This window comes from Labrus mixtus, chromosome 11 (assembly GCF_963584025.1).
Source record: "Labrus mixtus chromosome 11, fLabMix1.1, whole genome shotgun sequence".
Classification (NCBI taxonomy): domain Eukaryota; kingdom Metazoa; phylum Chordata; class Actinopteri; order Labriformes; family Labridae; genus Labrus; species Labrus mixtus.
In genome coordinates this window covers 23,679,429-23,705,616 of record NC_083622.1, presented here as the reverse complement: position 1 = coordinate 23,705,616, position 26,188 = coordinate 23,679,429, and the positions used below count along the sequence as shown (strand labels likewise).

General features: G+C 38.1%; 1 protein-coding gene across 1 annotated transcript; it reads left to right on the top strand.

The window, feature by feature from the left end:
• Positions 1-828: 828 nt before the first annotated feature.
• LOC132984250 (lysophosphatidylcholine acyltransferase 1) lies at positions 829-26,188 on the top strand. The gene is made up of 14 exons (XM_061050992.1): positions 829-1,281; positions 6,973-7,112; positions 8,768-8,982; positions 11,510-11,622; positions 14,089-14,149; positions 14,649-14,707; positions 17,022-17,056; positions 18,805-18,859; positions 19,155-19,237; positions 19,842-19,967; positions 20,544-20,697; positions 20,949-21,047; positions 21,906-22,047; positions 22,213-26,188. Exons 1-14 carry the CDS (start codon positions 1,159-1,161, stop codon positions 22,440-22,442), a joined length of 1,635 nt encoding a protein of 544 aa, XP_060906975.1. The 5' UTR covers positions 829-1,158; the 3' UTR covers positions 22,443-26,188.

Sequence of the window (26,188 nt, the reverse complement as noted above, 5' to 3'; positions counted from 1 at the left end):
AAATATATTGGATATAACTTAGGCCATACTAAGTGGCTCTGAGAAATTGCACAGAACCAATAACTGCACTCAGCATTACACCCAGTCAGTTACAGACGCACCACACACACGCACGCACGCGCACGCACACACACACACACACACACACACACACACACACACACACACACACAGTGTAAATAAAGCTTTTGTAGAACAAACAGCCTACAGTTCATTGCTGTCCAATAATAAACACCAGCTTTTACAAGACCTATTCTTCTGCTGCATGAGGCCATTATTGTGGTCTGCTTATAATAGATGTAACCTTTAATATGTAGTCTAGCTACTTAATAAAGCAGATGGTAACACATTCCCATAAGCATTAAAAGCCTAAGCAACCAGTGTTCTTGATACAGGTAGATAGATAGATAGATAGATAGATAGATAGATAGATAGATAGATAGATAGATCTTCTATATAGAAAAATCCCCGAATAGATAGAAATAGATAGAAATCCCCGAATAGATAATAAAAACATTTTCAATGTATATTTACGGAAGCATCTGGTTTTCTATGATCAACGCGAAATCAACCAGTGGCAACATAAATTTTGTTTTTTCCTCACTCATTAATTTAAACATTTTCCCATGCCGTGTCTATTTAAATACCCCGATAAACTATGGGGAAACGCGAAAATAAGGACATGTTCAGCCATCCGGAGAGTATTGCGAAGTTTGAAAATACGATATCTTGGAGAGTGTTAAAGCCAGCATCATCACATCATGTATTCACAGCAGTAGGATGGATACAAATGATGTATCTTGCGCATGCGCTCTAACAGAAGCTGAATCGTGGCTCTGTTAGCATCCTGAGCTAGCGGACTGGTTGGGGAACACCGTGTGGAGGAAGGCGACCTGCGCACTGTAGGCAGAAATATATCGGCGACTTCAAATACTCCCAGCTAATCCTTGAGCTAACCATTATCCCTCCATGCTGTCCGGGAAAGAAAGATAACGATAATAACCCCGCCACTGCCACCTCAATTAGCCACCGTGCAGTGAAGATAGGGGGGGAAACTGTGTTTTGCGTGACGAGTCTCCTTTTCAAGCAGAATTTCGTTTTCTATTTTGAATATTCAGAATTAATCTTCAACCTCGACCAACGTTGCTCCTGTGAAGAATGAGGTTGCCGAGTCACAGACAATGTGCGGTGGAAGGAGATGGAAAGAAGATGGACCAAGCTCCTCCGTTCAGAAACCCTTTTGTGCACCTCTTGAAATTTACCCCTCTGGAGAAAGCAAAGGTAAATACATTCACTGTGCAAATGTCCTAATCTTCAGTGCAGATACACTAACAAGCAGCGAGGTGTGTTGTAGGACATTTACACCTCAGTGGAGACAGTGGAGAGGCTGTCATCCTCATTTAACTTTACAGATTTTTATTTCATGTTGTCAGCTGAGCTAGTGTTAGCCAGTCAGCTAACTGTGGCTACATACATGTTGCTTTCCCCTTCTCTCTTATTGGCTCCCTTAATGCCGCTTAAATGACCAAGTATCTTTGTTATAGGCTTCAGCTGCATTTATTTCACATATGAGTACATACAAACAAACATATGTTTTCTCATCCAGGTATCTGCTAACAAACCACTAAATGGTTTGAGCATGACCGCCTGTCCATGATGGGCCTAGCTTGTTGCTCTTTAACTGTTGTCACATTACATTGCTGCATGCTGCTTTCTTGGTAGCTTTTACAGGTTTTCCTTCTTATTGCAGAAATAATTAAGTATCTTTATTTTTTTTTTTTAAAGGTAACTCCTGTAGCCACACAAGCTTTGTTAGTAAATCACGGTGCGTCCCAGCAGCCAACACGTGTGGATGTGGAGGCTTGGAAACAGCATAAAAACCTGTCAGTCGTGTCCTGTTTACCCCAGATCAAATCCTGGGTCTGCCAAGATCTGTATCGGTATATCAGTTGAAGAAAAACACAAATAGTTTTATGCAGATTGGTCAGATTTATGCAGCCCAGCCATCCTTTATTGTAGTTGAAAATCAGATTACAGCTTTTAGACTTCCCTGAAAAGGGTTTTACATTACATTCAACTCAACTCGAAGCCCAACCTTAAAAGCTAAAAAAAAAAAGTATAACTTGTATGCAGATGCATAGCCATTACAAAAATGGCTATAAATCCTCCTTTATCTGATTGGTGTTCCAAAGCAGACAGCTAAAGTTGTCTCTTTCTTGCAAATATTGCAACATGTGGCGGTAGGCACAGATGAAGGAAACCTCCACTCACCACAGTATTACATTGATCTAGTTATTTCAAACTAGGGCTGATAAATTTCGAGGCACATGTCGGCTCTTTGTCGTTCACCTCGTATGATCTCTCTTTGAATAGCTTGGTTAGGTAAGTGTCCACGTGTTTATGTCTGTGTGTATCCACACTTACCCTTGGGTAAGCATTAAAGTCGACCCCTCTACAGTAAAATGTATATTTGTACAGTAATTGGGTTTGACAGCCAGTCTTTGGGTATTGTTGATAGACTCATTCCACCCTTAGATTAAAGATAGAGAGAAAGTTATGTCATGAGAAAACAATTTAGCACACCTTTTGCAAAGCATTGAAATGTAAAAATAGAAGCAAGTATTCTAACCTGCAGTTTGATAGATGCCAAGCAGTGTTCATCTTGTATTATATCGTTAGTTAGATGTTATGCACATGTATTTCATGTATGTAAACCCTCACAATTATTAGATGAGCACACTGGGTACATTGTTAAGTATTTGTAAACAATGTGGAACTGGGTCTTAGCTGTGAAACTGTTCAGTGTGATGGGAGAGCTACAGTTTTATGAATGGCCCCTGGCATAACAAGCATACAAGCGTATCTTGTTACAAGCTAGAAAGGTGACCTAGGGAGGTTCAAACATGTTTTTTGCCGTCTGGCTCTTGTAGAAGAGACTGAAAGGAAAAAAGGGTGGGATGTTAGGTGGATCAAAGCTAAGGGAAAAAGCAGAATTTCGGGTTACTCTTGTAATGCTAACATAATGAAGTCAAAAAAGTTATTCACAAGCACTACAGTTTATCATATTAATTTAGAACAAGTCTAATGTACCTCATGGGAAACTTGTTACCTCAGCACATTGTGATTACATGTGCAAATTAACACTTGTTAAGAAATGTCACGCAAAAAAAAAGACAAAATATCACTCTTTCTGCTCACATACATAACTTTACATAATAGAAGTCAGAGTGGCTGGGCACTTAAAAACAGGTTTCTCGTAAACGCGAAGTGCTGAAGCAAAAGTGGGTCACCATGAAGCGGTGGAATTGAGTTTCCTAATTGTTCTGATGTAACTGAAGAAAAGTGTTTTCAGCATGTTGCACAGATCTTGCTTTTGCATCTAAAGCAGCTAGATAAAAAAGTTAAGTGACATTTTTTGAGACAGAAAAAGGTGATAATATAGTTGACTGACAGATGAATCCAAAGAAACTGTTTGAGTTCAAAGAGAAAAGTCATCGTATGCACCCATATCTTTTAGTAACAAAATGATCACAGTTAAGTGACGGTCTGCAACTGAAATGTTTGAACTGGGTCAGAATAAATGCATGATCTGCTCTACAGTTATCATAATTCAACCAATGCATTGTAATTTATGGTGTATGTTGTTGTAGTGTCTGGACAAATATGGATTTATTATTTTTCTGTACATTATTTTGTCTACATTATACAAACCTTCTATACGGCTCTTTTTTTATGGTATCGGGTCATGTTTTATTACCAAATGAGAATTTTGAAATTTGTGCAATCCTTAAGAGTAATCTCTGTGAATGACCAAACACTACTTTCCTTTTAAGGGTAGGATAAAGACCCAAAAGAGTATAATGTGTAGATCAATTTAATAAACATGTTTCTGTTTATTGATCACGATCATTTTGCAATGTTGCTCACAGTGAAAAGGGTCGGTGTGGCAGACTTTGAGAGTTAAAGAAACTGGAGATCTTTCACTTCTCACCCAACTTGTGACCTTTCAAATACTCATCCTTTTGTTTTTTGTTTTTAAACAATTCATTAGCTCAACCTTTCAACCCCTTTAATGACCCTCTTGCCTTCTTGCTCCTTGATAAGCTAATTAATTGAGCTGATTTGATGGTAGACCAGATGTAATAATTACATTTAACTGTCATTTTGTTGTTGTTGTTTCAGATATTTTCTCTGTCCTAATCAACCAAAAGTTGATGAGGTGTCAGAGAGCAGGCTGCTATAGGGCGAAAGCTAATTTGATTCCTTCCTTTACTTTAACAAGCCTAATTTGCATGCTATATGTGATTAATTGGGAAACCAAACAAAGACTTAAATCTTTTTAGATCCTGCCAAAGAGGCAGGAAGTCAATAGCCCATTCCCACGATACAAAGATCAGTAATTCTGTAGATTGCTGCCGAAGAGGGCAACATGTAGGTTTCTCACGAGCAAAGTTGTATTCACCAGACAGAATGATAAGGCGCTGTTTGCTGAATTTAAGGTTTTGGGTTGAAAAGGTGAAATAACTCAATGTATCATTTCATTGGCCAATTTATCATATTGCTTATCACTGAAATCCAAAGGTCTATTTATATAGTTCAAAATAATTAATGAACTATCCTCTGCCGTCCCGCAGAAAATGATGCTTCTGCAGCTTCTCACTGATCTTAAACAAAGTTGAAAAAACAAAGTATTCAGACTTGTTTGTGGGAAACCTCTTCATATCTCATTATGAGTAAAGGAAGCTCGTACCTTTATTGACCTTAAAAGGTTTCATTTCAAACATTTATATCGCAAGGGTTCTACTGTGTTTAGCAGAGCTTCCTGTTTCACTGAGTGTAAGGTGAAGATGAGTCAATGACACCAGATAGAAAGCATATCTTGTAACCATGGCTGTATTTTTGTCACTGGAAGAACATTAAGGCCTTCACAACCGTTTAAACAGTTGGAAGAAAAAAATATGACACACTGCTATCACCTACATGATGGGCCAACAGCTTCAAAAAGTTAGTGCTGACCAAGTAATGATGGTTTAACAATGCATTCAGAGTTAAAGCATGTAACTTTGAACTGCTTAGAGGATAGTGTGAAATTACCATTCTAACAGATGCTTGTAACCATTCACAGCCTGTTCCTCTGTTCTTTAGATGTGGATTGATAAGTTAAATTAGTGGCTAGTTTAAGCCTTGCATGGTCCTTTTTGTATGCATGGAGGTAATAATAAAATATTACATTAACTTACATTTTGTTAATATAGAAATGGCTACACCTTCCACATCCTTGTTACAATATAGGCTCTTCTTTGCTCACTACAATGTTTTTTTTTTAGCCACACCAATCTGAATTAATGCTTACTTTGTTCTCCTATTTACTGTTAATTCTTATTGCATGCATTTCAAAGTGCCTTTTAGTACAATGCCTCAGTTCACTCTACCTCCTAAATAACCTCTCTGCGTTTGTAGCTTTGCTTTTATTTTAACTCTAAGTGACATTCATGCATTCTCATGCTTTGGGTCTGAATAAATCTTTTAACAAATGCATTATACAGTGGCTCTAAAACATTCCATGTAAGTCACCTTTTACTATAGGAAAAAAAAACCATTACTTAGTCAGTTGTTTTGCTTTCTTGTGCCAAATTGTATTCTTCCTGTGTGTGTGTGTGTGTGTAAGAGATCTCTGGTTCTGGTGCTTGGATTACAACTCATTAATGTATGTTGAGAGGATCCTGGGGAAGTAAAAGGAGGAAGTATGAAAGTAAGATTTCAGAGCTTCAGTAGAATTTAAAAAACACATCAATAATAGATTATGCCATCATGATAACAGCGTTATTTCTCGAGGGTAATGTTTTTTTGTTTTGTGTGTGTGTGTGTGTGTGTGTGTGTGTGTGTGTGTGTGTGTGTGTGTGTGTGTGTGTGTGTGTGTGTGTGTGTGTGTGTGTGTGTGTGTGTGTGTGTGTGTGTGTGTGTGTGTGTGTGTGTGTGTGTGTGTGTGTGTGTGTGTGTGTGTGTGTGTGTGTGTGTGTGTGTGTGTGTGTGTGTGTGTGTGTGTGTGTGTGTGTGTGTGTGTGTGTGTGTGTGTGTGTGTGTGTGTGTGTGTGTGTGTGTGTGTGTGTGTGTGTGTGTGTGTGTGTGTGTGTGTGTGTGTGTGTGTGTGTGTGTGTGTGTGTGTGTGTGTGTGTGTGTGTGTGTGTGTGTGTGTGTGTGTGTGTGTTAAAATGTCTCCAACTCCTGTTATTTAGTCTTTATTATCTGCTTATTGTTGGTCAACAAGCAACCTTTAAATTGACATAACTGTCAGGCTACAAATCTCCTTGAGTACGATAAGAGAGTGCAGTCAACCTCATGCTCCCCCTAGGGTTAGTTACTATCAATACAAATATTGACAGAAGATAAGCGCCACTTTCAGAGCTGTAAAGTCAACATTGAAGTTCAGGTTCTGTCAGCACCAATGAAGAACATGTTTTAAAACATGTGCAAAATAAAGTTACAGTCTCTTATTACAGGAAGAATACACCAAGAGCCAGAAACACAATCTCCTTTCAAATATACAGTACCTACAACGCCGAGCAATTATATGTTGACATTTTTCTGTTTTGTATAGCAAAGCTGCAGGTTACAACTGTAATTAGCAATCATTTCTTATGATGCTCATTAGACCATAAACGTCTCTTTTGCTTTAATGCATGATAGAAGTTATATTTCAAGTACTTTCTATCTTTTCTTTCTCGATTATTTTTGGATCAAGGTGTAATAAAATCTGCCATGTTCAAACTTCCTGACAGCAGACATGTTAAGAGTAGACTTTCTTTGTTTTTTTGCCGTGTTATGACTTAACTGTTAAAGTACATTCATGTAGGGACAATGTAGAAAAAGTTTCAACAAAGGCTTCATACTGTGTAGACAAAAATAAAAGTGACATGTTTTATTGGTGTTTTTTTAACTCTGTTCTTTTTTCTTTTTCTAACTCTGTTGCAGATTGCTTTTATGACAGTCACACTGTTCCCCATCCGTCTACTCATAGCTGCATTCATGATGCTGCTGGCATGGCCTTTTGCCTTCCTGGCCTCAGTAGGGCGCTCAGAGACCACCATTGAACCCCAGTGCCTCTGGAGGAGGTGGGTGCTATTTTCTTTTTTTTTCTTGTGTCATTTTCCTTTAAATTTTTTATTCCAGGAAGAACTCTTCTTACAAGCAGGCAATATTTCTACATTTATGCTGTTTCCAGCAAAAATCAAATTAAAGAAAAGTAAAATCAACAGAAGAGTTCAAGGAGAGTAAGAGTGATTATGAAATGTAGAGAAGCACCGAACCACGTTTTTGGAACGTTAGTTCCAATCCGATTCAATTTATTTGAACTTTGTGTTGGCTTCACGTACAAACAGGTAGCAGCAACAACTGTAAGGTGTTTACTGAAAAATATTTTAAGGAAGTGCAAGAATTGTACTTTCAATCAATCGTCATATAGAAGGAGCTGTTCCATCTCGTCTGAACGTCTTGACGACGAGTTGTGGGCACTAGTAGTTCAGTCTGAATGTCTTCAAAGCGGGATAGTGCGAGTTCAGCATGATTAAAGTGCCCAACGATCATCCTTGATCGGTGACGTGGATCTAGTCCAATATTGGATATGTAAATTACGTCTATTCCGGACCAGATAACAGATCTGTCCTATGTCTAAAGTCTATAATGAGCTGATATCTGTGTTTTATGTGCTAATCATGATAAATGCATTGATACATTAATTGCAACAATGTTTTTGTGCCAGCCCTTTGCATGTGTTGTTTAAAATGCAACAGTGACAAGAGCGCTGAGATGTTGTGCATGTCACAAATTGGGCTTTAAGATTCAATTGTTAAATTACCCATCTCATTTTAATCTGAGTCATTCTTGAGCTGTGATAGTTCAGTTGTTCTGTACCCTCTGTCTTCTCTGTACTCGCTGATTGTTTAATAATCTTTCCAAGAAGCGTCTACAGCAGCTCTAGGTCTCCTTTTACCAAACACTTCACTCTCAGTGAAAAACTAAAAAAACACCTGAAAGGTGAAAGACCATGTAGCTAAATATTGTTATATTTTCATAGGAGACCTGGGTTGTAATTTAAATATGTGCGATGGTTGATGAGAGATGAAGTGAAATTGTGTTCTTTAAACTGACTAGAGGTTTAACAGAGAAGAGGCGGGACAAGTAGGTGAATGCAAACAGGTGGTTAGTTACAAATAGCTCAGAAAACTCATTGTCAGTATGTCCCTTTGGGCTTGACAATGCAAACCACTCAACAACAGGTCTAAAGGAAATAATAGTTTGAAGTCGTTTACATTTTTAGGATGAGTGAATCCCAGTGTCTGAAATAGGTATGACAATCAAATCTTTCATATGGCATTTTTAAAAGCAGAGTTGAATCTGCTACTTAATAGCCTTCTTTGCAAATTCTCAGTCTGGATTGATTTATTGTGATGGCAGTTTAGCTTTTGGCCCATGCTGGCTATGAAGAAGGGAATGGTTTTGTGGAGTGAAGGCAGATAATGAAGAAAGAGGACCTTAAATGATGTTAAAACTGTTTTTGTTGTTAGACGATCACTTTTTGTCACTGCACACTCATCCTGTTAATTTCAATTCATAATTCCTATCCTACTCAGTCCTCTAGGTCAACTACATTTTTGCCATTCGGCATTGCATTATTCTATGTATCTGTTATTCAATGTAGGAGATGTGTTATCCCAATCAACATTTTATATGAAAGAGTCCCCTCACACATGCTTTTTATTATTCGCAGACTGGTGGACATAATACTGAAGATCATCATGCGGGTCATGTGGTTTGCGGGAGGTTTCCATTGGATGACTGTGAAGGGGCGGAGAGCATTGCCTGCGGAAGCACCCATCCTCACCCTGGCACCTCACTCTTCGTACTTTGATGCCATCCCAGTCACTATGACAATGGCCTCAATAGTCATGAAGGCCGAGAGCAAGGATATACCTCTCTGGGGCAGTAAGTCTGAAACAGATATACATCATATTAAGCCGTTGTCACATTTATTGCCATTATCTCAATTGTGAAGGTGGGAATAGGTAATCTAACAGACTATGAGTGGTGGGATTCTTCATTACAGAATTACAAAATCTATTCGAAAAGATCACAAACTTCTGAGCATAGGCATTGTTGTTACCTATCTTGTTCAGCCACATGTTGGCCACTACATCATGATCAGGTCCAAACACTTTCTATGGTTTTGCTACTTTATCTGTGAAGAGAGGGGATCACCCCATCACTTAAATTTTTTTATTTCATTTTTATTTTGTTCGATGAGTTGAATCCAAGTACAACTTGGGTAAAGTTAAAAGCAGTGTATACCAGGAAATGGGTAAACACATAAAAGTAGTATCAAGGGCATACTTTCAACCGAATATTGTGCATTTAAAGATAAAAGAAAATTGGCAAACATATCAAACATCACTGCAGAAAATAACCATATATCATTATAAGCAGGCTTCATATCCTTGGTTTTGTACATTAACCAAAGGTGTCTTTGTATTTTGTTTCATTTTATTTAGATGGAAAGTACAAAAATCCTACCTTAACCTCAGTCACTTATTATTATTTTTGCCCACAAGTCTGACTCAATACCTCTCCAATCAATTTATGAATTAAATAAATTAAGTCATCCACCTGCTATGTTGACACAAAACTGTTTAGAGAAACTGTTAAAGGAAGATAGATAACAGCTCACTGAAGCTATGTGGGCACCATGTATGTCCACATGCAGAGGTCAAACAAATATACAAGTGTAACAGGAGATCCTATTAACTAGCTTGCGAGTTCAGGTACCTGACTAGTTGCCAGTTTAGGGATTTGTCCTTTTGGTCCTGCAGATTGATATACGTTAAAAGGCCTAGGTGTCAGTTATTTTAGTCTTCCTTTCTCCTCCTCCTTCTTAGGTCATTATCGACAGCTTTGTTTCCTTTTGGATGAATGACACTTGCCAAGTCACTGCTGCAGCCTTCATGCTGGTGTTGCAGGGTTAAGACACTTAATCTGGTTACATTTGCTCATTGGTCCATTGTTTTCTTACTGCAATCAATCAGATGGGAGATGATATGAATAAGTTTGGTCCACGTACACTGTGCTGTCCTGAAAATGTTAAGGGATTAGTCACTGACTTATATGTGTTTATGTTATTTGGCTAGTCCTGCTAGCATTGCAGTAGTAAGCAGACCAGGCCTGACCAGACAACTGGTATCCAGAATAAGCATTAAGACCTAATCAGCTACAGTGACATGTGTGGAGTGTCTCTCACAGTACAAGCTGGATCTCTAATCCCTTCCTGTTGCAGACAGCTCACAGTAGGAATCAATTTCTCCTCCAAAGAACCCTGGCATCAATCGCTTCATTTTTCATCTTACTCTTGCCACACTCACCTTGAGCCTTTTTTTTTGCCTCGGCATGTTATGTTCATTTTTTTGTGTACTGATCAAGACAGTGCAAGGACAATGTTTCCTCTATCTGCAGAACCCCTTTAGATCCTAACGATAATGTTAAAAAAACACTCTTTGTCGGATAAACTACTATGTAATTTCCTTGTAATATTTTGACAATCTCACATTTGAGACCTGCTTGCAATAGCTGAAACAAAGATACCCACCGGACTAGGGTTTGGGGAGTGACAATTGCATCTTTTGTGGCTGATGGCTAGCCACCATGGAGGCTGCTACCATTATAGCATTGTGATTCAAAAGTTGCAGCCTCCCACGCCTAACCATTGTCCCTTTTTTTTTAGTTCAGCTCACACTAAGCTCCTATATCAGCATTAGTCATGTGTTTAACTGTGACTAAGGTTTATATGCCTTTCTTTGTCACTTGTGAAGGGATAACATAAGATTAGCATACTGTCTGAGCAAAAAAAGTGTTTGTAACAACATATTGCGATTTTGTCTTGCTGAAATATTTCCAGTTTTAAGCTCCACTAAAGAAATCCATAATGTTTTCCTCCTGCCTTTCCATTAACAAAACTTTAATTAAATGGAAGCTTGTTTTGCTAATGGTTTGCTCTAACTTGTAGTTGTTTTAGGTATGTTTTCAGTTAACAGGCTATTTATTCAACAGTGCTTACAGTCATATGAATGTCCCATTAATAGTACAGCCATTCAACCACTCTATCATCACTGTGCTGCTCTGCAGTGGAGTGAAAGCTGAAATGAGGTGCCTAAATTGAGGACACCATTAGAGGATGGTTGTTCATGTAAAGAGGAGATTTGTCTCTTCTATGACTGCATTTTAAAAGCAGATATAGTGCAATATTTTTCATAGTGAATGCATCAGACTGTTTGTTTGTTTTTAAAAGTTTTGATCATACTGTTTATTGCAGGAATAATTATTGTTTAAGGCAATTCAGAGTTCTCTAAAACACGAGACCATGTACTGAAGCTTTAGTTGCTTGGCTGTAAAATAGTAAATAGAAGTATTTTTAATTTGTTCATTTGCAGTCTCTCAGCACTTTCTGTTTTTCTTTTGCCTCTAGCTTTGATAAAGTACATCAGGCCAGTATTTGTATCACGATCAGACCAGGACTCCAGGAAGAAAACCGTGGAGGAGATCAGACGCAGAGCGCACTCTGGAGGGGAATGGCCTCAGGTAAATAGAATCCAAATTCCTCTGCACACATTGTATTAAGATACAAGATAACCCTGAAAAAGAACAAAGGCCTTGTTTAAATATAACGTGTCCTGAACATGGCCTGCGCCACATTGCTTTTGTCTGATTACAAAATAAATCAGTTGTTTCATTCTTCCTCATATCCTTACCAGCTTTTGTAAACGCAGTTTATGCATTAGAGTGGTCTCTGCATGAAAATACGAACAAATTCAGCCCCATTCTGTAAGACAGTGCATTTTATTTTTCAATACGGGATGATCCCTTACATGGACAAGGACAGGGTGCGCAATGAGTCCTGGACATGGGCGAGACCTTTTGACATTGACTAGGGCACTAGGGTATATAATCTGGATCTAACTGTCTGAATGTCACATGGACCCTTTATGTCTGTTTGTCACTGTTACCAAAGACTCCAGTCTTCAGTACACATGACCATGCTCTTTTTCTTTTTAACTGTTGCAAGCATATAGTGTTTAAGCAATTGAATTTCGGTATATAATTCATTAAAACTTTATTTAATCTTGAAAAATCATTGATTGCACGGCCTCATTTTCATTTACATCGAGAGTACCATTGAATAAAAGTATCACGAACACGAACAAGCAGAGTGCAGTTAGAAGTAGTTGCATTCATTAGTAGAGTAGTTTGTAATCATGTTTTTAATTGACCCATTTTAACAATTATGCTGAGTTTTCTTGATGTTTAAGGGGCTCCAGGTGTGTGCAGCACATAGGTTTTTTCCAATTTTAGTCTTTATTCGTGGCATGAGGCACTCATGGTACTCAGGTATTATAGAAGTGATGTAAGGTGGTCGATTTCCAGTGAGAGCTTTATAGATCAATATTAGCCAATGTCTGTCACGTCTTACTGTTAATGAGGTCCATCCAACTTTATCACACAGGATACAGTGATGAGTGGTATAATTAATGAACGATAAACCTGAGGGAGGAATAATAAACTGAGGCTCAGGGGTTTTAGGAGGGAGGCTATAGCATGTCCATAAGTTACATCTCTATAGTCCAGAACAGACGTGAAGATAGATTCTATTATCTGTTTTATACAGACCACAGGGAAATGGGCATTACAGTTTAATAATACAGATACAATATTATTGATATAGATTGTAAAAAGTACAGGACCCAATACACAACCCTTTGGAACCCCTATTGACAGTGATAAGTATACCAACCTATTACGTACAGTAACACATTGCTGTCTATTGGACAGATAGTTCTGAAACCAACAAGTCATCAAACCCAACATCATGTAGCCTCTGGAATGCTTTCGTTAAATCGACAAACAAAGTAGCATGGTATTTCCCTCCATCAGCAGCAGATATCATGTTGTTTAAAACTAACGTAATAGCAGATTCAGTACTATGTTGAGCTCTGAAATTGGACTGGTATGGACTTGACGCAGAAAATGTTGAGAGAAGCATGATTAAGGTTGATTTTTAGGAAAGTCTCAAGGATTTAAGAGAGACAGAACAGTTTAGAAATAGGCCGATAGAGCTTTGATTTATCACCACCCTTGTGCAGTGGAACTACGTGTGATCATTTCAAGACCCGAGGGATGACTCCATTTGCAATAGAGCGATTGAACAGATAAGTGATTTGTTAAGAGATTAGAGAGCCACAGACTAGTTCTAAAAAGTATGGGTCTGTATTATGAAAACTATGTACAAGTATATTCATAAATGGAGCAAAAAGTGAGGCATTTGTTTGCCAGATGTCAATTTGTGACGAGATCATTGTGGACCCAAGAAATTACTGGTGTAAACAAGTAATAAAATGTTTAACCACAGGCAAATGGTAATTTAACCAGTAAAATCCAGCATTGAAGAAAACACTACTACTTAATTCTCATCTGATTTGTAGCAACTTGCAATAAAATGAACGATAACAGTTTCCAAAAGCTTTCAGTACTGTATAGTTTGGCAAGCCGTTTAGGAAATTAATATATTGAATTAAATTTTGAATATATAGAATGAAACTCTGAATATATGGAATTGAAGCTGATTTTAATTATCCAAATCCACCAGTTTCATTGTTGTCATCCAAAAGACACCCTGCTGTATATGCTGGTTTTGCAAAATGACATCAGCTGAAATATACCACTACTTTGTTGAACGTCAAAACTTTTTTGAAACAGCTGTTCATACTCAAAATTATATGAATAATTTGGAATGTAGAATGCGTCACCTTGAAGATCATCAATTATGGGAACACTTTTACTGCTTGTGAGTAGTAATGCTCAACAAAACAATGCTTAGCGTGCTTCGTGCATCCATCTTTAGTGATTTCTTCAGTCTCTTACTGAGATGTAAGCTGAAATAACACTACGGACCTCCATTCCATATATTCAAAGTTTCATTCCATATATTCAAAGTTTCATTCAATATATTCAAAGTTTTGTAATGTGTAAACCATTCTGTCTTTCCTACAGATTATGATTTTTCCTGAGGGAACATGTACCAATAGATCTTGCCTGATCACATTTAAACCAGGTAAAGTTTCTTCCATCATCGTGTGTGTGTGTGTGTGTGTGTGTGTGTGTGTGTGTGTGTGTGTGTGTGTGTGTGTGTGTGTGTGTGTGTGTGTGTGTGTGTGTGTGTGTGTGTGTGTGTGTGTGTGTGTGTGTGTGTGTGTGTGTGTGTGTGTGTGTGTGTGTGTGTGTGTGTGTGTGTGTGTGTGTGTGTGTGTGTGTGTGTGTGTGTGTGTGTGTGTGTGTGTGTGTGTGTGTGTGTGTGTGTGTGTGTGTGTGTGTGTGTGTGTGTGTGTGTGTGTGTGTGTGTGTGTGTGTGTGTGTGTGTGTGTGTGTGTGTGTGTGTGTGTGTGTGTCTTACTGCTAAATAACAAAAGTTATTGGAAATTAGGGGTTAGACTAATGGTTTCCAATAGGACACATTTCTCATACACACAACAACTAGGTGCTTGTTAGATTGTGTGCGGTTATTCTTGACCGGTTTTTAATGCATATATGTATTTTCTTTTTTTTTCTTGCAGGGGCCTTCATTCCAGCTGTACCAGTGCAACCTGTGGTGATACGTTACCCTAATAAGCTGGTAAGCTAGTTTACCGGATACATAAGTAACACGGCATATTTGCAGCATTCTTTGTATATAAATCATAATCAAGTTTGTTTTCACACAGTCAATAAATATATTTTGAAAAATTATGATATTATAGAACATATGAGGGCTTGGCAGTTTTCTCACCTCTGAATTCCTTATTTTTAAACAAACCTTTTATATTCAGCTTGAGCAGGGCTTTCCACAGACATAACGAGTTCCTAACTGTGTACCTGTGTAATTAGTGGAAAAAAAGTAGACAGCTAGGGGGGTCGGGGGCATGCCCCCCTGGAGAAAAATTGTGTCCTGAAAAGCCCAAATTCTTAACAGTTAGGGAATTATTTTTGCAAAGATACAATTTGTAGGTGAGCAACATTGGCTGTAGGTAGCTCAGTGGTTCATCAACAGTACAGGGTTTGTAGAAAGACCGGTAATGAGGAAGAATATCATTCAAAAACTTCTTTGCTTCAATGCTATCTACTATGGTGTGTAACTTTTTAGGTAGCCTGTTAACAGTTAAGGCTGCTAGGTATATATAGCATGGATACTGATTTTATCAATCAATATAGGAAATGTGCTTTTTAGGCAGAGTATAAAGTATAAAACTTAAATATGTCATTTAGGTTTTAAACTTGATTGAATTATGAGAGGCCTGACATGCTATTTTAATTTTTTTCTGATTTAGTTCTATGTAGCATTTGAATGGGTTTTTATTGTTTGTGTCTGTATGTATACTTTGCATGCCCTGTAGCCTGTTTGGCATCCTACCAGTCTCACTCAGTAGGTAGGCAAAAATGTAGCCGGTCACAACACTGGGTGAAGGATAAAGTAGGAATATATAGTATCTGTGAAGAACAAAATGTTCTGGGTAATACACAAACGTTCTGCATACTCAGCAGAATCCTCTTTCAGACAGTGTCGTGGTCACGGTGTGTCATTTTTGAAGCATAGAGGAAATGGTTAATGCTCCAGCCAGGATTAGTTTATATGATATTTTTTCTGAACCAATCAGAACTCAAACTGTGAATTACTGCTTGATTCTGAATTGGAAATTGTTCTGCCTTTAGAACTGCCTTTATATTAGGGTTTTATACTAGCAAATAATTACTCGAAGAAAGTGCAATCCACACCATAAAAAATAACAATACAATTACTGCATTGATCTTCAGGGCTTCACTGGTATCCTGTGTGTCTGTTGTCAGTTTAAAAGCTTGCAACCCAGTTGAGACTTGTAATTATGGAGATGCATATTGCTGTGCACATGGGACTCATGTAGCAACAGCAGTAAGAGTGAGTGTATTATTTATGAATCCATAATTTACATTTGTTTATATAATTTATGAATCATATTTGCTTCCCATTGTGCTTCAGAACAGCCCAGAGAAATAATGATATTGAAAAAGTGAGTTTTCCATGTTGATGTTTTAGCAACTTTGTGCTGACTAATAGAGTTGTTTCAGTCCAGTTATGAAAGGAATTCAGTGAAGTGTGCAGAGCAACTTTCTGATGGCCTGACTGGGAATCTGGCTAATCATGGTATGACTCTGAATTCAAGTGCAAAGCTCTGCTCAAGCTTGTTGTTCTATGGGAAACTAGGTGAAATAAAGACAAAGGGAGAAGGGATTGTTGGAGGACTTTGACATTTCTTCAAAAACCTGTACTGGTTTCTATTGAAGGAGACATCATGAAAAGAAGCAATATTTGATATCAGTTGCTGTAATAGCATATTTCAGCCTGATGTACAACTCTGTATATGCATGTTTTTATATTGCTAGCATGCCTCTCTTTGTGCTGTATTTGATTTCAGAAATGTCCATGAGACAGTTTTCTATCCAAGTTAAAAAATAATAATAATGGACTGTGTAGCAAAAGTATTTTTTGTGAGACCTGAGTCGTTTCAATCTTGTGCTTAGAGTTTAAATGTATCTCATAACCATTTGAAGTTAATGAGTGTTAAGATGTCAAAGATTGGTAATGGGGCCAATTGAGCTACTTTTAATATATTTTGGTATTACCTTGTATTTTCAAACATGTCTTATATTTGAGCTATTCAGTTATACAGTATACATAATGATTTGATTATGAATCATTTCAAACTTGAATGTACAGTCACTTAAGACAATACACAAGAACAGATTTCCTGCCTATCTCGAATGACTTAGTTATCAGGTATTTAGTGTGAATTTACCGACCTCTGAGTACAGATAAAGATGTGCTCCAAAACTGCAACATGGATATAAATTATATATGAGTATATCTTTTTTTTTTTAACTTCATGTTTAATGTCTTTGCTTTCCATATTGTTTAGGACTCGATTACATGGACGTGGCAAGGGCCTGGAGCGTAAGTACACGTTCTTTATGTTTCACTCACTGCAAGGATACAATAAGTGGTGTAACGGTTCACAGAGGTCAGGTTCAGTTCATACCTCGGTCCGAGTTCAGTACAGGAGAAAAGCAACAAAAAGTCCCGGATCCATATTTCTAGGTTTTCCTAATTAATTGTGAAGTGACAGTAGTTCAAGTTACAATTTGTTCTAACTAGTGTTGTTTAGAAAGAGAGTTGCTAAAGTTGTGTATTCAACTTTTTATTTAAGCGAGGACAGCAAAAAAAGCGAGACACAAATGAATACTGTAACATCTCCTGAATTGAAAATATACAATAATTACAGTGTAAAATATAAGGCACTATAAAATATGAACCTTTAGTGACAATGTATCATATGTATGATTTATGAAATGCGTGGTCACGTATCTTTTAGAGGCCCAGGACCCATCAGTTGTTTGTGAACAGCTAAATCTTAGTTTATGTATGTGAGTTGAGGACGAGGGACTGGCTTATATGCAAACAGGAGGGACATTAAAACAAGGTTTGTTCACTTTTAAATAATCCCTTGAAGTTTGGGACCTCTACTACTGCATATGCATGTATAGTCTTAAAAACATATTGGAACGTTTCTGCTTTTCCATCCAGAGGCTTTGTAAAAACAGCAGGGATACGTTGTTTGACACCCGTTTTCTTTTGCCTAATTGACCGTCTAATATTCATTATCTTGTCTGACGGGTTTCTAACGGCTAACCCTCGCCGTGAACCAAAAGTTTCCCCACACAACTTATTGAAAGAAGCAGGCGGGTCTTCTAACTCCGCTGTGTCATCTTCATACCGTATACTCTCCTCTTCTTTATGTGTTTTGTTGTGTTTGCTACTTCTTCATGGTTGTTTCATAGCAGTTACAAAACAGTTTTGAGCATTACTGCTTCTTGATGTGTATGCTGCCCAAACCACCATGGTCCGCACGTCACGGTCATAGAATGAAAATTCCTGAGTGGAGCAGAAAAGGAAATCACACATGGCAGTATCCACATGCCTCACTAATTTAAATGGGCATGACACGTTTGAACCAAACCACGACTTCTGTGTGCCATTAAACCCCTAGCTTAAACTATTCACTCATTTAACATCCAGGTTCACATGATCAGTGTGTCTGATCTGATCCGTAGAAACTGAGCTTGTGATGATTCCTGAATGACTTTCACTATCAGGAATCAAAGTATGTTTGTCATTGAAACGATTTTGCAGCTAAAACGGAAGCTCCTCTTTTGGAGATGAAAACTGCGGTCTGAACCAGAATCTCGACAATGAGATCTCAAATAGACTGGAAGCAGATTAGTCATGGCTGCAGGAGAAAGACTGCCCTTGTTATCAGTCTCTGTGGTGTCCTCAGAATACCTTGGCCTGTTTTTGTTCAGCTCCATCGTTGTGATTATTCTGTGAATGCAGTTTGATGTCATCTAACGACCAATGATCAGAACTACTTACTATTCAACTTAAAAGTCAGACATTCTGTATGTATCTCAGGCTTATTTCTCATAAGTCATATTTCTCCCCTTTAAACATGCTGTAAGTTTAATAGTTTAACCATGCCAATACTTGTTTTCATACCCTCATTCATTTGACCTGAGATGCATCCTGGAGATAATATACCTGGAATTGGTGTTAAAGAATATGCTCTGTTGACACAGACCCTACAAATGTTTCTTTGTTTCTGTATTTTTTTAATTTGTGTGTTATTGTTTCCTGTGATTATCCAGGTTTGAAATCTTGTGGTTGACACTCTGCCAGTTGCACAACGAGTTTGTGATTGAGGTAATAAAAACGTCTGTACTGCATACATTTATATAAACCTTTAGAAGATGCCCTCTTTATTCTCAAGGATCACAGCACTTAAGAGTATTACAAGTGATTCAATATATGTTGAAAAAAGACTCTGGTAAATGATGCCTTTCCTATTTTCAGAAAATGTTTGTTGAATGAATGTTGGATTGATGATGAACAAATAAGTGCACCCAATCAGTTTCTTTTTATTATTCAAGTGTCCTTACAATATAAAAGATGAATTGTGATGATATTTGGTTAACAAATCATCTTCGGCTGTCTGCAGTTCCTCCCCATCTACACACCGTCAGAGGAGGAGAAAAAGAACCCAACTCTTTTTGCTAGCAATGTGAGACGTGTCATGGCAAAGTAAGTTCAAATACTTTTATTATATGTTACTCATTTTTTGCCAGAGGGGATTGATGGGAGCTAAATGTGTTGTTATTGTTTAGGTTTGTTTGGATGTGTAAACCACAAATACAACAATAAACTGTTTTGTTAAAAGGGGGCATAGAGCTGTGGAACATCTTGTTTGTCTACATAGAGAGGGCATAGTCACAACTTACTGTTTCATTGTTGTTTGATTACAAAATATTAGATATAAACATTGCATTTATATGTTTCCCTCTATCCCTCTCAATGAGTGTGCATCCTGCGTAAGATCATACCTGTCCTTCTGCTTGGAGCAAAACTCCCGAACTGTTATTCAAATTCTGTATCATCCAACGGTTTACCCTCCTATTTAAAGTCCTGTAAAAAAATAAAAATAAAGTGCTGTGGTTAAACAGATTTCTGACACTGCCACACTGTGTGTTTGATGGGAATCTTCACTTTTGCAATGGGAAAAAAAACCCATCCTTCTCAACATCCTAGTATCCATATGAGCTACTGCTCTGGCCTTAATAAGCCTTCGGACAGGTATCAATTTGCACAAACTGATGTCCCGTCATTTCCTCCTCTGTGCTGTGTTCAGAGCCTTGGGGGTACCCATCACAGACTATTCATTTGAAGACTGCCAGCTGGCCATGGCAGAAGGCCAGCTGAGACTGCCAGTCGACACCTGTCTGCTGGAGTATGCCAAGCTTGTCAGGAGACTGGGGTGAGTCGCTTCAACCTTCCAATGCACTCCTACGATTGAAGAGAAGTAAGCAGGGTGAGGGGCAAAATACTCAGGAAACACCACAGGGACCGAGATTCAGTGTCTGGATGTAGTGCCCTCTTTATGCATCCCAGCAGATGCAACTGGTCGTGTGCACAGGTGGGAAGGCAGTTGGAGATTCTGTACTGCATACTGGTTGGTCAGGTGCCTGCAGAGGATGGAATCTGTGGAGGGAGATAGTCTGATCTAAACTCAAATGTACACTTTTTTGGTGAACCCTTCTTTGGCATGTAAAAGCCAAGGTGTGGCAGCCCCGTGTATATATTGAGGGAGACACTGTGTGCAATACCAGGGACCAATGACAATGCAGTGAGAGGGGGGGGCGGGGGTTGAAAGGGAGTAAAACATGTGAATAGATTACAATAACCCTTGAAAACATTGACAGAAAAAAACTGTCTGTGCCAGAGGGACCATTATTCTTTTTTCCTTCTTCCTTGAATGTGTATTTACTGAAAGTCCTTGTTGATACTATGGTCAAGCTATTTATTAACAGAGTTTCTTGCCCTGCTGTTCCAGGTTGAAACCCCGTAACACAGAGAAGATCCTGCAGGAGTATGGGAACAGAGCCAGGAAGCTGGAGGGACAAAAGCTGGACTTGGACGGTTTTGCTCAGTTCCTCGACGTGCCAGTTTCAGACATGCTGCGAGACATGTTTGCTCTTTTTGATGAGGTAAAGACGGGGTATAGTAAGATAGCTGACACATCTTAAAGGAAGCAGAATGAAGAACTGGAATCACAGTCTCTTGCTTTTTCGTTCTGAGAAACAAATGTCTTTTGACACCCAAATGATTAAGATTTTAATGCAGCAATGTTTCCCTTAGCAACAATCACCCACAGGTTCTTCAATGAAATAAATATTTAGTCCTGCTCACATCCTCTGTCTATATCTTTCCTAACATGTTTTGTTCTTCTGTTTTTTAGCATGAAGATAACTGCATGGATATCAGAGAATTTGTGATAGCCTTATCTGTCGTATGCAGACCTGCCAAAACTCTGGAAACTATGAAACTGGCCTTCAAGGTATGTTCCACCACCAGACAGACTAGAGTTTCCTTTTCTCCCATCCAGTCAGTCACGACAGATGCATTTAAATGCCTTATTGCAGGTTGTCTTGTGTGTTTACTCTTTTGTCAAACCTCAATTCTGTCTTGATAATTACTGATTATCATGCTGGTTTCTGTCTGATTGTTCACTATTCTTAGGTCTTTCTTTCCTTAGATGTTTTTTTATGAATTATTTGTGGCAAAAAAAGAGCAGAACAAATGTCTTGATAAACAGCTCTGTTGGCAAATGTGGCGCCGTGCAGGGTTCTCAACTGGATAAGCAAAGTAGAGGAGGAGAGGCAGGAGAAAATCATAACAAAACAATCCTTTAACTTTTAATAAATGTGAATGACTTCTTCCAACCAAAACAAGAATTTGTTTGGCTGTGGACTGTACTGACTTGAGGGATCTTTGACATTTTATCATTAAGTTTATTGTGTGATTTAGTTAATGGACTGGGCGTCAATTTCGTGTTTCCAGATCCCTTATGAGCATTTTGGTCTCAAATGACCTCACCAGCACAATATATCAGCACCTGTCGCAGGTTAGGTTTTAGGGTTCACTTTTGGACAAAAAAGAGATGGAGATTTGTTGTCCATATTAGTTCCATTTCCCAAATGGCAAAGCTCAGATTTGATTGTAGATTCATGTATTCATAAGTTGAGCAAGTTCTGTGACACTAAGGCTCAAGAAATCTATTGAGTATACATTTATTTTTTAATATCTCTGATTAGTTTAGAAATGAACTCCAAGTTTACTGCTCAGACAACTCTGTCAGAGCAGCATGCCTCACAGAGATGACCATCTGCATTTCTCCACTTTGTACCTCCTCCAGATGTTTGAGGCAGAAGAGGACGGTGTCATCACAGAGATGGAGTTGGCAGTTATCCTGAAGACAGCGTTAGGAGTCAGTCACCTCAACGTGTCACATCTGTTTACTGCCATCAATGTAGAGGACACAGGGAAGATCACCTTTGGTAAGATGTACAATGAAATAATGTGTCACTGGTTGACAGTACTCTACTACACTACAGAAATACTCTTAACCATTACATGTGAGACAGATTTGTCATCCTGGCCCTTTTTAGCGCTGTTTTTCATGTTGCCTTTGTCTCTGGCGCCCTCTTGTGGTCTTTCTACAGACAAGTTCAGAAGCTTTGCGGAGCAGCACCCAGACTTTTCTGAGGAGTATCTGCACACAGAAAATGAAGGCCTCCACAGCAGCCCCTGCCATGGTCACTATACAAATCCCAGCCTGTCTTCCCCGGACCCGCAAGGCACTGCCACCCCCAAAATAGCTAACGGTATCTGCCCCGACTTCAGCCCCAACGACCGCGGCACAAAAGATGGACTCCACAAGAAACACAACTAAAACGGTTAAAAATATGTTGAAGCAGAAAAGTAACCCCTCTCCTGGTGAGAGGGTGCTGAGTAGGTAGTTAACTTCTTTTCCTGACCCTTATTTTTTTATTTGTATTGTTTCCATGAAATTACTGAAGTTGTTTTCAGCCTGGTAACAGCTTTTTTTTTTTTTTATTTAAACAAATGTTTTTTTTTAATGATTTTTCATAGCAAAGATCGTCAAAATGCCAAACAATGGATGTTTCAGATATAATGTTTGAATACTTAAAGGGCAAGCACTTACAAAGATTCATGGGGCAATTTTTTATTTTTTTCCCTCTAACATAGTGCGAACTGCATGTTTTTAACATGAGGGAAGCAAGAAAACCAGACCGCCCTAGATGGTATAAAGTTTTCATTTATTTGCGACTTTTATCTGTTTCCTCTCTTTATGGGTAGCTGCCTTTTTTTAGCTGAAAGTGCAGAATGCATGGGCTCATGTTATTTTGAGCAGTGTTGAAGATCATTCATGTAAAGAAGGGAGACCCGAGGGTACCAGTGACAATTGTGTGACTTCTTTCTACTAGCCACATTTGAGGCGAACCCCGGGTCTCTGTGGTTTGATGGTCATATTTGCTATGAGCTTGTTACATATATATGAATATATACAGTGATATATTTTTATTTAGCTCAGGGTTCAGTGACAAAAATGAAAAATGTAACTTGTATGATGTCATCATTTTTGGCACTCACTGGGGTCCCGCGCATGTCTCTGTTTTCTCAGTACTCTTCTCACCTTTCATTCCTCTTTCACATTCACTTCATCGATGTTATTCTTTCAGGTAAGCTTATTCAAGTGTCTTTAATTGTTGAAATTTCACAACGTGGACCAAAAATGCATTTGGTGGTTTGATGTCACCTGTCATCTTCGTGTTTTTCAATCAGTATAATAGCTAAACGGGGAGCCACTGAAAGCACATTCAGTTTGTTGGCTTTGCTTGGCAAGGTCACTCGTCTCCCCTTTGCTTTACATTCATTCCTACCTTTTTCCACAGCGTATTATCTATCAGCCTAATGTGTGAAAGGAGTAAGAGTTCAAACATTGGGCCCTTGGTCACGTGTAGATTTGACCCTCTTAGATGTGCATTGGGAGAAACTGTATGCTGCTTTAATTCACTGACAGGGATCCAGGCACCTTTGAAATCTGTGTCGATATTTAGGGCCAGACACAATCGGAAATATCAAACTTTGGTTATATTACTACCAGGTCTTCTAACATTGGTCCAATTGGCAAAACTACATTTGTCCCTAAATGTTTTAAAATTGACCTCTCAGTAAAATAAAAGAGTTTGATGTCAGTCTGCAAAAATTGCAGCTTTGCATTCATTTTTAATTCTTTTTTTAATCATTTATCAAAGTACGCAGTTACCTCTATTAATACTGGGGTATGACTGACATCCTTTAAGTTAGTCCAGCACTCTCATTTAATACAAGAAACCTGACCTGAATGTGTTGACTAAACCTAAACGGTCTTTTCAATCATCTGAAAACAAATAACTCTGTCTCTGATAAGAGCACACATAACACAAACCTTTAGATTAGAAAGACAAAATGAACGTTGTATTGTGGCACAACTTTTTCACATGATGTGATATTTGGGGGAAATGAATAGTAAAAAGGGAATCTCTCCTGAGCAGATGAAATGATACGCATCAGGATCTGTTTGTTGCCACTTAATACTTGGGATATGTGCATTCATGGCATTTGTGCTTTTTGTTTATGGCTATCACATGATACTCAGTCTTTTTTTCTTCTTATTGAAATGATTTCATCGTGCCGGTGAGCGTCACATTCCCACCACGTCCATGACCATGCATACTGTACGTGTGACCTTGTTATGGCTTTCAGTGAAGCAATATTTCACATCTCTTAAGCCTTCTCAAGACATATGCTTTTGAAGAGTTCTGATATGTATTTTGAATATTCCAAATGCAGGACATTTAGTGAATTTTTGATATACGTATATGAATGATTTTTATTTCCACTGCCATGACGAAAGATCTGTGATCTTCTCTCCTCAGCAGATTGTATTGATGGTGAAAAATGAGCCACATTTCTGTTTTTTCTTTGTATAATACTGCGATTGTTTTTTTGTGCTGTATTCCTCCAACACAGTGTAAAGTTTTATTGTTATATTATTACTGTTATCGCTGAGTTGACTGCTTAGAAACAAAATGCAGATTTCTTATGGAAGCCGATAGCCTTGAATCTATAGAATTTTTATGCTAAAAAAAAGAGAATGTATAGACAATCCTGTCACAATCAGAAGCTACTCACAGCGCTGATCTCTAGTGGACATTTTCTGAAGAAATCCTGGTTTTAAAAATGTACAATTTTTAATCCTGTTTAAAACCTCCTTTAATTCACTTTTTTAAGTTTTATGTTTAAGTCGTGCAGATTGAAATGAGCAGCGTTCAAGTGCACGTGTGTCAGGCCTTGAGGTGAAGTCTTCCACCGCATGACGGGCCGCATCACAAAAACACTCCTGACTGTCCGCACGTTAAAAACTAACTTCAAATGTCGATTAACAATCCTATAGTATTTCCCCATTACTACTTTTTTAAATGATACATATTTGTGCTTGCACTTTAGATTCTTTATCTTTGAAAGAAATATCACATTGCTGTAAAGCATTTTAAGTTTCTAGGTTACAGTATTGTACCTGGTTTTTATTAGGAATCCTTTCTTTCATTCATATATTTACTGCAATAGGAATTGGAAATCAGTCATTTAAAGAAAGCTGTCCCTCGCCCATGTTTTCTTGTTATACTATAAAAAATTAGTTTGGTTAGTTGAAACACACTTTTAAAATCCACTTTTCTGCTTTCTCTCAGTCTTGTGGACATTTTATAGCTTGGAATGACTCCTGTCAACATGCAAGACTTACAAAAACATGCCGATTTGACTAACTTACAATCGTTTTGCACCCTGGAATGGTCAAGTGTTAAATGTACTTCTAAGTAATGTGAACTTATAGTAGGTGGAAATTATATAATTCACTTTGTATGTATGAGGGAAATGATACTCTTCTTTTTCTTTTTTTTCATTGGTGGGGAATCCAATTTTGACTTAAAAGCGAAACAAGGAACTGATGATAAGACTTGACCCAGAATGAAATATAACGAGCCAACCCTCAGGCTGTTTTCTTTCTTTTTAACTGAAAGTTTCATTTGAAGGTCAACAGGATGATATTATATTTCATCAGCCAGCTGAATATTTACATTTCTACGTATTTATCGTCTACATTCAGAATAATCTCACATCGGGGCTGTATGAACAATCTGGGACCTTTTTTTCACACCTGTTTCACTTCCCTTTATCCATGATACCTCCATGGAGGTGACCCTGTTTTTCTACTTGCTGTCAATGAAAAATGTAAACCTGCAAGAGGTAAATATGTATATTTATGCTACTGCTGCCTGCCTACCACAGTTTGTCCAGCAGTGAGCCTAAGACGAAAGACTTGTGTACTCTGACAGAGAGCGATAGTGTCTTTCCGATGGCTTAGTGTCCGTGGACCAAGAAACCGAACTCTCTGTTTTCTCTGTAGCTTTACTTCCTGTCTTTTTCTATACTCAACAGGTTTTATTTTATTAATGCATTTTGATGATGAAGAGTCATTACTGCAAGCTACTTTGAATTTGTCTGTTCAGGACTGCTATGATATAACTTGTTAATGTGACTCTTGGATCGAATTAAAAAAAATACAGTAACACA